Raw genomic sequence first — 16,784 nt, forward strand, 5'->3', positions numbered from 1 at the left:
ATCATAGAACGTCTTTATAGATCATGACGTCCAAAAGTTATTTCTTCCCACAGTATATTTGATGAATAATGGTTTTGTGTGTATGGTCCCGAGTGAAGGCGATAAGTGGTCTACTGCGTACTATCGCCCACAGTAATAGACAGGGCTTGCACGTCTATTCTGATAAATCACAGGATCTTGCCTATAAACAATAGGCAAAAACCTGATCAGCACAGATCGCTCAGCTGCAAACTGTTTCAGCACATCGCTCAGCACAGGCTGCAGTCGCCCCATGCGTACAATGCTTAAGTTGCGAAAATGTTTCAATTTGAACAGCATGCTATATACTAAGAATATTTTAAATGATGAACTTGAGATGAAATGTCAAGCTATCCACATGGATAGATTACCCACAGGTGACAATTGTGGAACAATCTGTCCTTTTTTGTTAAGCAAAGTTTTTGTAACACCTGGAAGAACCTTTCAGTGACTTTCTAACTTTCTGCCAAGCTTTAGAAAAATGGCATAGAATTGCTTCTACAGAAGCAACTATATTAGATGAAATGGACTCCTGATAGTGATTGTTGTGGGCAATTATGTCCAGAGTAGTCTATGAGTAGCTTTGTTTAATATAAAATACAAATAGAGGACAGCACAGACATAGGGGTCACTGCTATAAGGAGGGAGCACATTAGGCTGCAGGGACAGCTGAATGGTCCAGTCAGTAAGAGCTGGGTGTCCTACTTGGCAAACTATGACAAAAGGTGATTGAAAACAAAGGTTCAATTATATATATATATATATATATATATATACTGGTCTGTGACATCACTAATTTATATCCTGATGGTACATTCAAGACGTAGGCATAAGTCTATACGAAAATAAGTTTGTTAGTCCCTTTGTTGGGTTGGGTTTAAGTTGCTACTATTTATAGTATTTGTCTATTTCATTTTCATATTCTAAATGATATATTATAATGTGCATAATCAGGCTATTTAGTGGATAGTAAAACTCTACAATTAAATGATAAAATAAATACATTTAAAAAACACATCTCCCTCCCTACTAAAATATAGCATTAGCAAAACTAGGTTGGATGATTACACGAGGGGGGCTTCCCATAAGTCAGCTATAGTCCTTTCATCACTGGGAATTAGCTGTTGTGCCGCTACTACAAGCAATACGGTAACCCATGCTGACCAGGCCGGATGCTAGCACCGGGAGTTGTAGTTTTGCGATTACTCACATAACTACAGCTCATACTGAATCAGGCCCATAAGCCTCACCAATTTTGCCTGTGTGTCTTTATTCATTGTTTGTAATCTCCATAATGTGCTATGGCAGTGTGAAGTGCATGGTGTCTACATAGTTCTTGTTACAATACATCTGTGTCTCTTTATTCTATTATCCTGCATCATTTTGCTGTACCTCTGTTACCCTGCAGGAGATCTGATGGGCACAGCCATGCAGAACCTGGACCGTCTCTTGGCCATGCCGTATGGATGCGGAGAGCAGAACATGGTTTTATTCGCACCCAATATTTTTATCCTGCAGTACCTGGAAAAATCTCATCAACTGAACAATGAGATCCAGAGCAAAGCCATCAAGTTCCTAGAGAGCGGTAAGATATATTCTGGACCTATTATTGTCTTTTGAGCACTGAATTTGTATTTGTCATTTGCTCTCTCACAGACCACACCAGGGAGTTTATTCTGGTTGATTCGCTCGGATGCGAATTCGCACCCTTGCAAATCAACCAAACCCTGCCTTGCGAATGGTTGGCTGCTGCCACCCTTTTGCAGGGTGACTTGCTCGCAGAGGCCTGCGAATGGATGTTATACAGTAACATCCATTCGCAGGCCAGGAGGAACCTCCCACATCTTTCTATGGTCCCCCAAAAGATGTGGAAGGTGCATGCATATGTAAGGTTGCTCTGAGCATTATGTAATAACAGCTAGCATCAACACATCCTAAAATCTGCCTAACACAGGTTCGTGACACGTGTTTCGCATTTGAGCTTTCTGGCCAGTTTGAGAAAGCTCAAATGCGAAACACGTGTCACGAACCCGTGTTAGGCAGATTTTAGGATGTGTTGATGCTAGCTGTTATTACATAATGTGTCAGATTCGCTGTCTGTACTAGATAGGGTCACTATCTCTATAATTGCCTCACCACCCAATACGTAGAGGTGAGAGCATTGATAAACAGCACAGAACCTCTGGTCCAAGGGAGGTCACATAACATATTGTTTGTGGGTGATCTATCAACCCCACGTCAAACTACTATTTATATCACAAAGCCAAAAGTGTACCACTAACCACCAGCAGAGGTCCTCATAAGCATGCAAAACAGAGGACTCTGCCAGCTTATGTGAATGCTAGATGATCTCATACTAAATACTTATACACTGTTGCAAATCCCACAATCTGGGCTTTGAGCCAGCTAACAGTGTGCTGTTTCACATTGTCACAAGTCTCTGCACTCTCATAAAATGGAAGTGGTACACCGTTATTTTTTGCAATGGAGCCCATCCCCGCCCCCTCCCCCAATCAGCTGCAGACTGTCAATCACCTGACTGCAGCCTCTTTGCGAGGGGAGATGCAGGACCCAACATCAGCACACGGCTCCATTCCCAGCATCTGAACCAGGCCCATTGTAATCAAATGTACAATATATTTATTTAGTGATTTCTTTTTTAAATTTCTATTTTTTCATGATTCTTCTCAGGGTATCAACGACAGCTGACATACAAACGTGGTGATGGTTCCTATAGTGCTTTTGGGAATAATGATGCTCAGGGAAACACCTGGTAAGTGACTTGGGGGGGTGATGTAATAAACACTCAAATTCTGTTATTGTAAAGGCTGGGTTTTAAAAATTACAGAAGCTGATTGGTTGGTACTTTGGGGCAGATATAAGTGAGGAGAAGTGAGCCAGTGGAGAAGCTGTTCCTGGCAACCAATCAGCATTAAAGTAACATCTATAATTTGCATACTTTAAAATTTTACAGATTGGTTGCCATTGGCAACTTCTCTACTGGCTCACTTCTCCCTTATCACTGCTTAATACATCTGCCACACTGTCTGAAGTTTTGTTTTTCATGACATGAAAAAAAATAGTGTTTACCCAACAGTTAATAGATATTGACCACATTGGGACAAATTCTATTAGCTGAGGTCTTCCGGGGATATTCAATTTAAGTCCACTGCTGCCCATGATCACCCCACCGGCTGGAAATAACCCAGATTTCTGTTTCAGCCTGTGAGAAGCCCATACACAAATATGCAGCAGAGCTGTTAGCCCATAAATCCAGGGGTCCTGGATGAATTCTGACAGTCGTTTTCCGACGTCGGAATCCCAACTTAAACAGGCTATTTTCCCTTGTACCCCCATAGAGGGAGAATAGAATAGGTAGTACGCGTAGCTCGCCACCGAACCTGCAGCATGGCACAGCGAGGTTGCAAGGAGCTTGAATGCACTCTGCCAGGCTCCTGACATTCGAGATTCCTATGTTAGAGAGATGACTGTCGGAATCCCGATTGTCAGGGACTAAAGCCATCCCCAGCTCCAGATTATAGCATTAATGCTGCACCTCCCAACACTACCGTCTTACAATGGCATGCCTCCTAACATTACCGCCTCCAGGAGGGACACAATGCCCTGCTTCTGGACTTCCCACTTAAATTATGACTGCCTTTACCTGTGGTGAGACACCTTTCTCATTAGTTTACTAGTTCAAAAAAGATTACGGCAATCAAAAATTAAGAGGGAAGTCCAAGAGCAGAGTAGTTTGTCCCTCCTGGAATGGGTCATGTTGGGAGGTATGCAATGGTCTATTTCGGTATCTATGTATGATTGCCATCACCTGTTTTGTACAGGCTAAATGATAAGAAAGGTGTTTCACCACAGGTGATGGCAATCATACATTGAGAGGGAAGTCCAGGAACAGAGCCATGTGTCCCTCCTTGAGAGGGTCATGTTGGGAGGTTAATGTCCGGTATCGAGTAATTTACCATGCAAGGAAAAGGGGCTGTAACTGAAAAGCCCTGAATGTTAAAACCCAAGGCCACCCCCCTTTTCCCAACTGTTTACGAATTGTGTGTTTTCTAATTATCCAGAAGTGTCCATAAACCTTCATATTATTCCCCACAGGCTGACTGCATTTGTAGTGAAGTCCTTCAACAAAGCACGGCCTTATATCTTTATTGATGAGAACCACCTGAACCACTCCTTTACCTGGCTGAGAAATAACCGCCAAGAAAATGGCTGCTTCCGCAGCGTGGGGAAGCTTTTCAATAACGCTATGAAGGTGCATTGGGTGTATTTTCTGTAGGAGTATACAGTATGTGACGATGGTGGTAGGATTTCTATCACATGCCATTAAAATATATTAATATACTGTGACTCATGGTTGCCTACCTGACCCTCTCCTTCAGGGAGAAAATGCTCTGTTCCTGGACTTCCCTGGTAATGTATGATTGCCATCACCTGTGGTGAAACACCTTTCTTATCAATTACCGAGCTCACCACAGGTGCAGGCAATCATACATTACCAGGGAAGTCCAGGAACAGAGCATTGTGTTCCTGAAGAAGAGGGTCAGGTAGGCAAGTGTGTGGTGGGAATTGAATCCATGATCTCAGGGAAAAGGTTGTTAGTCGATGCTATTAGGGTCAACAGACCTTAGGTTCGACACAGCCAAAAGGTTGACACGCCTAAGGTCGACAGGGTCAAAAGGTCGGCACAAACATTGGGTCAACATTGGGAAGGTCACAGTCAAAAGGTCAACATGGGTTTTTCAAATTTTTTAGAGCTGACATGTGCCGACACGCGGAATTTCTTGCCCTACCATCCACTGGGGCATGGAGGGAGAATATAATAGTGTGCCCAGCGTGATGATGCACTGAGGCTGAAACATGATGAGCGCAGAAAGCAATGTGGTGCAAAGGGGGTGTCCGTGTCTCCTATGTCGACATTCGGGACCCAAAAATACGTGAAAAACCCCATGTCGGCCCTTTGACTGTCGACCTCCCCAATGTCGACCAAATGCTTGTGTCGACATTTTGACTCTGCCAACCTTAGGCATGTCAACCTTGTGACTGTGTTGACCTTTTGTCTGTGTTGACCTAAGGCCTGTCGACCTTAATTTTGTTGACCTAATAATCCATACCCAATCTCAGTGCTGTGATTCAGCAATGTCAATCATTACACCGACCGTGCTGCCCAATGGACCATTGTTTGAATATATTAAGGCAAGGTGCATCTCTGTATATGTCTGATATAAAGGCCTACTGGGTACATCAGGGTCCTTATTATTATTATTATTATTATAATTTTATTTATAAGGCGCCACAAGTGTTTCGCAGCGCCGTACAAAGGAACAATACAGGGAGACAAAAACTTGGCATAACATTGAATAAATAACAAAAATACAGTACAAATAAAGAGCACCACAGTTCAATACACATTACAGCTTAAATGTAAGTAGTGAGGACCCAATCAACATACAACTAGAGGCTTGAGGCCAATGATGGAGATGAGTATGAAGATTGTCACTGAGTGTTGGAGTAAAGGAGAGCTGTGAGTGAAATGTGAAGAGAAGTGGGCTTTGACAACAGGAGGGAAGAGGGCCCTGCTCGGAGGAGCTTACAATCTAGTAGGAAGGGGAGACAGACAGATTACAAGAGGTGCAAGCGAGGGGGTGGTGGTTAGGTAGCAGGATGTAAACAGGAAACAGGCAAGGGGTCGGAGAACCAGCTGGTTTATGCAGTGGAAGGGTACGCTTTGATGAATAGGTGAGTTTTCAGTGCCCGTTTGAAGCTTTGCAAGGTCGGGGAGAGTCTAATGGAGCGAGGGAGTGCGTTCCACTGAAGAGGTGCAGCACGGGCAAAGTCCTGTACTCTAGCATGGGAAGCAGTGATCAGGGTGGAGGAGAGACGACAGTCGTCAGCTGACCGTAGAGGGCGGGAGGGTGTATGAATGGAGATGAGGTTAGAGATATATGGAGCAATGGAATTAGAGATGGCCCTGTATGTGAGTGTGAGGTGTTTGAAGAGGATTCTGTAGGGGAATGGAAGCCAGTGCAGATTTTGTTGAAGGGGAGTAGCAGAGTTAGAGCGGCGGGAGAGGAAGATAAGCCTGGCTGCAGCATTGAGGACAGCATTATGGTCCATTTATATCGGGCCCTTCGTTCGCACGGGGTCGATGTTTTGCATCTGCGCATGTGCAGACACAGGGTGCAGATCAGCTTTAGATCCGCTCTGCACTTTGTAGGCCCTTCCAGACAACTGATTAAACACATATAGCAGATCTCACAAGGGCCTATTCATTATCAGGGGATGGGATAGAGTGCACTTTATAACTTATCACCATTAAGCTTTGTTACTTCTATTTTTAACTAAATCAGGGTTACCTGCCCTCCCGGAATGGCCGGGAGGGTCCCGGAAATCAGGTCGCCCTACCAGCCCCCCGGAAAGGGGGACAACCCTCCCGCATTTCCAGACATCACCCGCGAACCCCACCCAACGCATCATTTTAGCCCCGCCCCCCGCAGTGCAATGCCTGAAATATCGGCATTGCATTGCAGGGGGCGGGGCTAAAATGGTGCATTTGCTCTGGACACCCCCCCCCCCCCCCCCATAGTGCGGCCCGTTCGTGGCTCCACCCCCGAACCGCCCCTTTCACCTCCCTGATTCTGGCAGCCCTATTTTCTATTTTTTCTTTCTTTCTGTATATGGTCAACTTAGTTTAACCGCATCCCATGATCTGTTTTATACAGGGTGGAATAGACGATGATATTTCCCTCTGTGCGTATGTAACAATAGCTCTTCTGGAGGCTGGTGTGTCTGTAGAGGTAAGTGACCAATAGCATGGATCTCCCAACTGTCCTGATTTTCCTATTTTTTTTGCACAGCATCTATTCATGACAGACATAGGGACTGGGGGCATGCCAGCAGCTCATGGAGCACTGGGTATGCCCCCATAGTGACGACAAACATGGCATGGCTCACAATTGAGACATTGACTCAAAGCCACACCCTTTTCACATTATTTTAGTTTCACCTGAATATATTAAAGGGCTTTCATGAAAACCTGCTTCAAACCCTTAATCCGCATTTTTGTAGTAAGCTGATCATATATCCCATACTTATAATGGGAAATGAGACAGCAGGGCATCAGGGGGGTGCCGGACGCGGTCCCAACAGTCGGGATCCCAACAGTCATTTACCCGACGTCGGGATCCTGTCTGTCAAAACGCAGACAGCCGGGTGCCCATCTGCTATTTTCCCTCGTGGGGGTCCACGACCCCCATAGAGGGAGAATAGAATAGGTGGCTCGCATAGCGAGCCACAGTGCCCGCCGCAGCATGGCAAGCCCACAAGGGGCTTTGTTGCGCTCGCCATGCTGTCTGAGTCCGGGCAGTCAGGATCCCGACGTCGGGCTAATGACTGTTGGAATCCCGACTGTCGGAAAACCCCATACCACACCCGCATCAGGGTAGTGCTGAGGAGACCTATGACAGGACCAGAGCTTTATCGCAGCCTCTCTCCCTGCATGCGAGATGTGACATCCTCAGATGCAGACAGTGATAACCCGGCCCCATAAGGTGATAACCTATTACTCACCTGGCATTTTTCCCAATGTTTTACCAATGTAAAATAAAATTTTGCCCCAAAACACACACATGTGTTTTCGTCCAAAGCTTTTTATCTAGGATTTGGCTTCACCTGCCTGAACAAATCCCCAATAAGAGGCATCAGTCCCGGGATTTTTGCTCAGGAGCCTTTCACACCAGCGCTAGTCGCGGGAATTTTGGCTGGAGTGAAAGCAGTATTACCGATTATCAGGGCAGTAGAGAGCCTTGCTGGACCCTGGTACTTTTAATGGGCTGTGGCCTAATCACAGGAGGTGTGGCCATGCACTCCTAGAATAAAATACATGAGATATAACACATTAAGCACCTCCCTGGCCACACTGCAGCCCAGCACACAGTAGCATGTTCTGGGTTTGGAAGAGCTGCTGCCATGTAATGGGGGCCCCACTTGGCCCCTCCATCAGACCTGGGCCTGGGTAATTAGTTCCCCCCTCTCTCAGCACCACTGAAGATTGGCATTAGAACAATGCATAGATCAAAAGAAAGAAGCAGAACTACGCTACTTAAATTACAAAATCAATTAAATCAATTAATTTAGTTAAATACTGAAAATGTAGCATCGTAAATTCCTTCTACTTCATTTGTTTTTCCTCACTTAAATGCACCACATTAGATACCTGCTCATTTGTATGTTATCATTATACCATCATAGTATTGAGACTCCTACTTATCCCATTCCCTGGCAGGATCCCCTGGTGAGGGACGCGGTGTCCTGCCTGCGGAAGGCTGCTGTGGATGTGAGCAATGTATACACCCAGGCTCTGCTGCTCTACACCTTCACTTTGTGCGGAGAGGCCGAGATCAGGAAAACATTGATGGATAAATTGGAGGCAAAAGCAGTGAGAGGCGGTAAGGAATAGGCTGAGCTACAGAGAGATATGGTGCAAATGAATGTTATACTAATGCGCCAGAACAATACATACTGCCTGAGGAGTTCTAGAGGACTTCAGTCTACTATACCCCACCCATTTCCCTGGTGTGTGAGGGCATTGTGATACCTTATATTATGCACCATTATGGTAACTCCCCCAAATGACCAGTGTACTTAATTCACTGCACCACCCGGGCTACCATCAGGGGGCACTGCCGGGCCTCCAGTCCCATGCCTGGGCAGAAGGGGAATCCCGGGACTTGTCAAAAACACAGTTCACATTTCCCTTGAAGTAATGTAGAAAAGGGCTGGATTAAGCCTTCGGGGCCCACTTTAGACAGGGGGGCCCCTTTCACTTGTCATTACTGGCCGCAAACTGCACAGGAGAATATTACAGAACACAGAGTAAAGGCAGTATAAACTTGGTCAATGGGTAACTTCGGGGTGGTTTAATATAAACATAAATATATATGTAAAATACCACATCAAATGCCTGTGTTTGTCCCTCTGTACCATACTCTGTGGGAGGCCTTAGAGGCTAAACGCTGCCTCTGATTAAAAGCCCTCCCATGATGAGGCTGCAGCTGCTGCTGTCCTCCATAGGCCTGAGAAGCATATGATGTGCTTCACCAAGCAGAGCTCAGCACAAGCCTCTCAGCCTCTGACCTCTTCTGCACAAAGTTTAATGGGACTCAGTAAACTCCCAGTAATGCGCTGCACACTTGTGCAGTCAGTGTGCCTTGGCTCCCGATGATCAGCACCATTATTGTCACATTGGCAGATAGGTGAAGGTGCAGCACTACCCCACTCCCATGCACAAAACCTTTAGCTAAAAAATATATATATATATATATATATATATATTTTTTTTTTTTGAAAAATACATGCCAAACACAGTGCCCCTGTCCCCCCCCCCCCCCCCCCACCACCACCTTAATCCAGCCCTGATGTAGAGGTAGAGTAGTGCTGTCACTGCCGCAGACACGCAAGGTCTCACCAGTCACCCCAGGAGTTCGAGACAGGATCCTGCCTTTGTTGTCAGTCCTGGGCCCCACAATTTGTGTTGCAGTCCTGAGTATGGAACATGTTATAAGATTCCTCACATACAGTAAGTAAATGTACAGACATTTAGGGTTTGATGTATCAAGCAGTGACAACAGTGAAGCGTTGACAAGTGGAGACGGGGCAGATGGCAACCAGCTTCTACATATCATTTTATAGAAATTACTTGATAAATGCTTCTTTAAAGCTGATTGGTTGCTATGGGCAACTTCTTATTTTGCCCCCTTCTTTACTATTTTCACTGTTACAATGGGAGTAAAACTGCTATAAGTATGCTATAAGTATAATAATGTAGAAATACTGGAGTGCGAATATTGGCAACCTACTGTATATGGGAAATGCTAAGCATTATTACAGCGCTAAAAGTGTTTATCTCAGGCCTTGCACATCTGGCCGCACAAGTACAATAGATGCTGCTGCATGCTCTTGGACCCATGGAGGTATCCTGTTACCAGCTGTTGGTTACCACATGGCAAAAAATGGATATTTACTATACAGGTCTATCCAATTATAGCACATTTTTACTGTGCTGTAAATGATCCAGTATTGCACAGAAACATATAGGTTGTGAAAGAAGCCACAGACCTGTGAAGCAATCTTTGTGGGTTTTTAAATGAATTATTATGGATTTAGTTTCACCTGCCTGAGTCCAGGGAAACCAAACCCCGGCCTGACTAGTTCCAGCAATTGGGGCTAATAGGATAGCTGTGTGGTGTCCTCCACTATCTCCAGGCTTTGAGATGAGAACTTGATTCTAGCCGGGTCTGTATATGTTATATATACCAAAGGGCACTTAGCTCAGTTCATTTGATGTTAGATCATATGATCTTCTCATCATCATAATGTATAAGTAGAGTATGATGTACAGTATATTTGTGTTTGTCCATGTATCTATATTAGTAGTGTCTCACACCACGCTGTATCTACAGAGGGACAGCTGCACTGGGAGCGGGAGTCGGCTCCGGTCTCTGATGTTCTGTACTGGTACCGCGCTCCGTCTGCAGAGGTGGAGCTAGCGGCCTACGTGCTCCTGTCACTTGTCTCCGGCTCCATAAAAGACATAGGCAAAGCTTTGCAGGTTGTGAACTGGTTGAGCAAACAGCAAAATCCATATGGAGGATACTCATCCACACAGGTGACATAATGGAGTGGGGAATTGTATTCTACAGTCAATAAAGCTTCGTCATATAAGAGAAAAAGAAAGTAAAGCCCCATACACACTGGACTATTTTTGCCTTTGAGCGATATCTTTTTTTAAAGGGCGGGATGTACTAAAGGGAAAATGCGGTAAAACAGGGGTTTTCCCGCCTTTTCCTATTTACCATTATCCGTCCGCCCCGTCTCCGCTGGGCAGGGTATCGCCACCCTCTGGGTGGCGATACCCTATAGAAGCCTATGGGCTTCTATCGCCGCCCGCCGTCCATGCCCCCCCCCCTCCCGTCCTCCGTTGTCTCCTCCTCCCCCAGCAGGTGTCACAGGCGGCAGGACATCCGGCTGCAGGGGGGGAGGAGGAGACGCAGGGGGACGCTGCCAGCCGCTGGGATGTGACGGAGACCCCCGCAGACCACATCACAGGTATCGCGGGGGTCTCCGTCACCGCAACCCGATGCTAGCCACATCGCGGCGAAGGGCGGCGATGTATATTAATACATCCCGCCCTCAGTGTGTATAATATGATAACGCAAAGATTTGATTGATAAGATTAGATATGATTGATAATCCAAACCTGTATATATTTACTTTATTACCTTTAAATATAACGGCAATGCTGAAATGATTGCACACCCACACAACCTTGTTATAAAATGTATGATAATGCTTTACTTGAAAAATAGCTTCATTACAGGTATTTGCAAATGCAGACTAACACAAGAAACATAAAATTGATTAGCTAATACTTAAACAGTAATTCTAAATCAAATCAAAATGGACACCTTTCAAGGACAGTGATCAGCCATGATTAAACCTTCTTCATAATTACCTCCAGCCCCCCCCCCCCCCCCCGTGCTTGCTCGTTCTTCCTCAACTGCCTTCCTCCTCCTTCTCTAACTCTGATATTTAAACCTTAATCACATTAATTAATTAATTAATTAATTACTCATAAGCATTGAGTCTTATTGGAAAGCTCTGCTTTCAATCATGATGTCATAATTAACCCAACACCCAACTTCAGTGGCCTTGGGGGTCTACGCATGTGTGGCCTTGTTCCCATATAGTTGATGTTTGTGGAGACTAGCTTTCTGTCCTTGCTCCATTATACTGTCAACATCACATTCTTAAGCTTCTAAAACCAAAAACAATTCTCTATAAGAAATCACTTTTACAGCACTGTTCTGAATGATCAGCCATTTTATAATGTTATTATGCAAGTCATGATTCAACAAAATGGCTGCTGCTTCTAACAAACACCTGCTGCTTAGCGCAAAGGGTAGGCCTCATACGCCGTGGCTAGTACCTTGTGCAACAAGCTAACGTCACCTGCAGCAATAAATAACAATATTTGAGAAAACAGAGTATAACAAAAGTATAGAATTATTGATGCGTTATTTCTGTTTTAACAGTCCATCCTCTGAACTTTGAAATCTCCAAAGAAAGTTCATATCTCTTGCAAAACGCATCATTTGTTTCTCTCTTAATACATCGGAAAACCTTCTTGAAGCATTTCACTAGTATACAGAAAAATCAATAATATTATCTTGGCAAAAACATTAAACTTCTTAAAGCATATATAACATTGACTTATGCGAACCAGTTATTGGGGTTCAACCAAAAAAAACCAACTGTAGGGAATCACATCACTCACACCTGTTCAATAAACTAAAAAAAATTTTCAACCCAAATAATTTAATTCAACTTTCCTTTTAACGTCACCATCAGTTTAATATTTGTGATGCTTGTACCATATTTTAATTATATTCACAAATTCCAATACAATTTTATAAACTTGGGATAATGTAAATAAGTGTGTTTCTTTAATATACCATGTGTTACTTTCAAATCTTCATGTTGAATCACCACTGTATTAATTAGTAAAAGTAAATTTTATTACAATAAATCTTGTTTGTAACCATTTAGAAACCTTATAATCCTTGCGGTAATGCCCATGGCTTATGAGACAGTATGTTTGAGAAAACATCTTAAGAAACAATTCAATGAGTACCTTTTTTTTTTATCTAGATTTTATACTAGCACACCCAACTCTGTCACATAACTACATGTTTTGTTGTACTCCAAAATATCTCCTGTTATTACACTCTTTACCAATTTTAAACCTAGGGAGAGTCAGTAACCTTATAAGATTCACTTGTGTAAATCCTACATAGAAAATTAAGTGTTGTTTGATTTGACTGCAATTTATAAGTAGCCATTAACCCAACATTACCGGAGTGATACCGTAGATGACAATCTAACCAACAATCAGTTTACCTTATTGTTCTTTCTATCAGCTCATGATGAGCGTCTTAAAGAAGAAATGTCAGTTTGCATATAGATATTATGTTTGCACCATTGTTACCATCCTTACTCAGAATGCCTCTTCTTTATTGATACCTCACTAGATGTATTCTATCAATGGTTCTGGTGTGGGAGTTCTCAGTTACTTTTATGTTATTACTCATATATTTATTTTAAACCTTCTAATTAGTTTAACATATTGGCCATCAGTATTTTTTATTTTATTTTCCCATCCTCTGATGCATACCGAAACCTGGGAGCATCAGTAGTATGATGTATATGTGTGTCTGTTATGATTATACTTGTGGGATTAAAATTAAAAGCAGAAGTAGAATACACCACCATGACTCTAGTAATACCTCTTTGATAACTATACACACTGTCCTTGCCAGCAACCAATCCCTGGTAACCCTCATTCACTATAAAAAGATGAAAACTTAAAAAAACAAAAATTACTTCTTCAGTTAGTTAGTGTATGGGAAACTTGGTCACTCATGGGAATCATTGTTTTACACCTTGTCCACAACCCGCAGGGACACCACTAAGGGTATCCCCCGATTCCGTGGACCTCTTCTTGCCCACAACCCGCAGGGACACCACTAAGGATGCCCCCCGATTCCGTGGACATTGTCTTGGTCTGTGTGGGGGCCCTGGACAGGCCCATCATCAGATAAGTTTATTAAGTTAGAATCAAAGTCACAATATATATCTGCATCAGTATCTTTTTCCTTCAACTGATATCACCACCGGGTCGGAAACCTTCTTGCAGTTAGACGCATTAATTCAATTGGTTTGTTTCACAGGGACGGGTCTTGCCTTTGATCTACGAGACATTTAATTGTAAGAATTTTCTCACCATTGCATAGTCTCCAGGCTGGACCTTATAACAACATCCCTTCATAAGCTTGTTTGCTTTTCTGGTAAAGTCTTTAGATGATGTGAGAATTAGAGTGACAAGTCTGCTGCTGGATGTTGAATAGGGTTTGCTGGTCTCCCAAAAATATTTTTTTTTATATATATAAATTAAAATAATGATCTTATAAGGGGACAGGTTCAGTGGCTGCTGAGGAGTAGTGTGAATGTTATACAAAACCGAAAACAAAACTTCAAGTCAACTCATGGTAATTTCCACACCCACCCTAAATAATGTGTTCTCAATGTGCATTTGTTAACTGTTAATTTTGACTAAAACCTTTTAGTGTGTGGTGAGTGCAACCAAATTTTCATACCCATATATTGACTTATTCCTTAGAATACCTTTCCTGTCAAATATGTACCTCTATGATTTTTTAATACCATATGCCTTATGGGATAACATATCTGAACACAAATTTCTCAATAAATTTATTTGCTGTAAAGGATGCTGTACATGGGACAGCTGGGATGTTCCTTATAATCAAGATAACACATCAGATACCATTTAAATATAATGACAATTTTATATGCATGTAAATGTAATACATTTATTTTTAACCTTAGGAATGGACCAGTGGTAGGAGGGATGTGAGATGGTTCTATAGGAATAATTTTCCTGAGTTCATTCTTCTGCAGATGAGTTTGGGACTCCATTTCTGCATAAGATGAAATCAACATACATGCCCTCTCTCTCTTTACATGGGTCATCCCATGGGCAGCTTCTGTATATGCCAGGAGGAGGGGTTTGGGGAGCTACTGATCTGCCCCCACCATCTTTACATAGGCCATAAGCCTTTTCACTGCATCCATTCATCATCCACTGGCACATTCCTTTTAAATACACAACTCTTGATGTTTTATGAGCTTCTGCTGGTAAATTGTAAAAACATTAAATTGTATAGTGGTGTGATTCACAACAGTGGTCATCCTGTTTTTGTTACTAAGTGAAACAAGATCACTTTATAACATGTGAGCTTGACACTTAACAACTACTGCCTTTGCAGAGAGTTGCACAGCCTCAATGAGCTCCTTTACTTGCTGTGATATTAGCGTATTATATCATAGCAAAATCACGATGGAAAATGAGGATCTCTAAATCCAATACTACCGCATATCCCGTATATGGCCATCCTGAGTCAACTACAATCTTTGTAGATGGCAGTGGCGTGTCAGAGATATCAGGTCTAATTGGAGAAATTTTGCTTTAAATATTCCTCACAATCATGTTCTAAATCCTGCCTCTCATCCATCCTCTGGGACTCCAGGGTCCCACCAGGTAGCAGAGTAGCAGGATTTAGCGTACCACACCTGACAATGGTCAGGTCATGTGGCGCTGGGAGCAGAAGGAAACGTGTCTTGTCCGTGAGGAGTTCATTAGAAAAGATGTAGTATTAGAGACACATAGTGTGTGGTGTCCTGTAATTTCTATACAAGGGCTGCAGCAGCCGCCACAGTCCTTAAACATGTTGGTAAAGCAGATGCCACTCGGTCAAGTGTGCAACTGTTGCACCTGATGGGTCTATGTGAACCCCCATGTATATGTGTTCAAACTCCCAAGGCCGCTGCTTGTTGTTCATTACAGTAAAGACAGGTATATGATAAATCTGATATATCCAGTGCTGTGGTTTCTGTCAGTGCGTGTATCAGAGCCTCAAATGAAGCAATTATGTCAGTATATTGTACTCTGTCAGCTCTGTGTCAGTTAGATTTAGTAGTAGTAATAGAAAAGGTGTCAGTAAGAGAATCCTGTAAAGAATTTAAGCACTTCATTAGATCATAAACATATTGAATCAGCATTGTGGTAGGAATCATGCAACTCATTGTGGGACATAGTGGGGCTGTCCATAAAACTTTGGCTTAATTGAGTGAACGTATATTGGACTGTGCTGTAAATAAATGTAGTAAGTCCTGACTATCTGCTATTTGATAGTAAGAGATATGCAGATCATAAATGATTAGATGACTGTAATACTTTCATAACTGTAAAGTGAATTGATTTACACTAAAAAAATAATAAGAATAATCACATTGGGCAGATAACCTGCAATAACGGAGTGTTGCAAATACTATGGGTATTAGATAATATGCTTTGTTGTAAAATCTGGAAAAAAAACTATTTCTTGTGGTCCATAGAGGTTTTGAAACTTGTGACATGATTAGTAATGAAAAACTCATCAAAATACTAATTGCTTAATGCCCTATGAGCATCACTCGTATCCTCTAACCCCGTGAGGGTCCTCATATCGGTTATTGCCTTCTGACAGCAGTGTCTCATGGATTCCTGTTAATAATACACAATTTCTTCCAAACCACTCTGAGAAAAAAATAATCATTAAATCATTAAAAATATTTGAGAGAATATCATGATTAGTTGTGCAGTAAATGCGATTACTAGTAGCAGTACCCAGTAGTGCTGCGCCTAATTGTGACCTCCATTCCTTATTTGTGGGCTCATATGCATGACCATTGGATCTAGTAAAGTGGCAACATGCAATCAGATACATCAGTGGGCATAAAAATGCAACTCAATATGCATCTTATAATAATCATTATAAAAATCTGTATTTTTCAATAAGGGCTTTAATAAGGATTCTGCAGAGGTACCTGCAGACTCAATATTATTTTCTAAAGAATTTCTAGTGGCTCAGTAGTAATAATAATAATAATAATAATAATAATAATAATAATAATATTTTTTAAAACATTTGCTTTTTCTGTGCAAAATTAAATGCATCAATTTGTAAATTAATATTTTCTCTGGAATGGTCACACCTCTATTGGCTGGGATTTAATTTAAATAAAACAAGCAAAAGCAATAGCATTATTAAGCTCAGACATCATATTAGCAT

The 16,784-nt window shown here is 42.4% G+C and overlaps 1 protein-coding gene across 1 annotated transcript in view; it reads left to right on the forward strand.

The window, feature by feature from the left end:
• Positions 1-16,784, forward strand: part of LOC146009248 (alpha-2-macroglobulin-like) — a 108,384-nt gene that overhangs the window by 76,997 nt on the left and 14,603 nt on the right. The window contains exons 24-29 of the mRNA XM_083149415.1: positions 1,427-1,603; positions 2,710-2,791; positions 4,135-4,291; positions 6,759-6,833; positions 8,321-8,483; positions 10,497-10,702. Coding sequence (XP_083005541.1) covers positions 1,427-1,603; positions 2,710-2,791; positions 4,135-4,291; positions 6,759-6,833; positions 8,321-8,483; positions 10,497-10,702 — 860 coding nt within the window. The remainder of the gene's footprint in view (positions 1-1,426; positions 1,604-2,709; positions 2,792-4,134; positions 4,292-6,758; positions 6,834-8,320; positions 8,484-10,496; positions 10,703-16,784) is intronic.

Source organism: Crinia signifera, chromosome 6, assembly GCF_055691185.1.
Source record: "Crinia signifera chromosome 6, ASM5569118v1, whole genome shotgun sequence".
Taxonomy (NCBI): domain Eukaryota; kingdom Metazoa; phylum Chordata; class Amphibia; order Anura; family Myobatrachidae; genus Crinia; species Crinia signifera.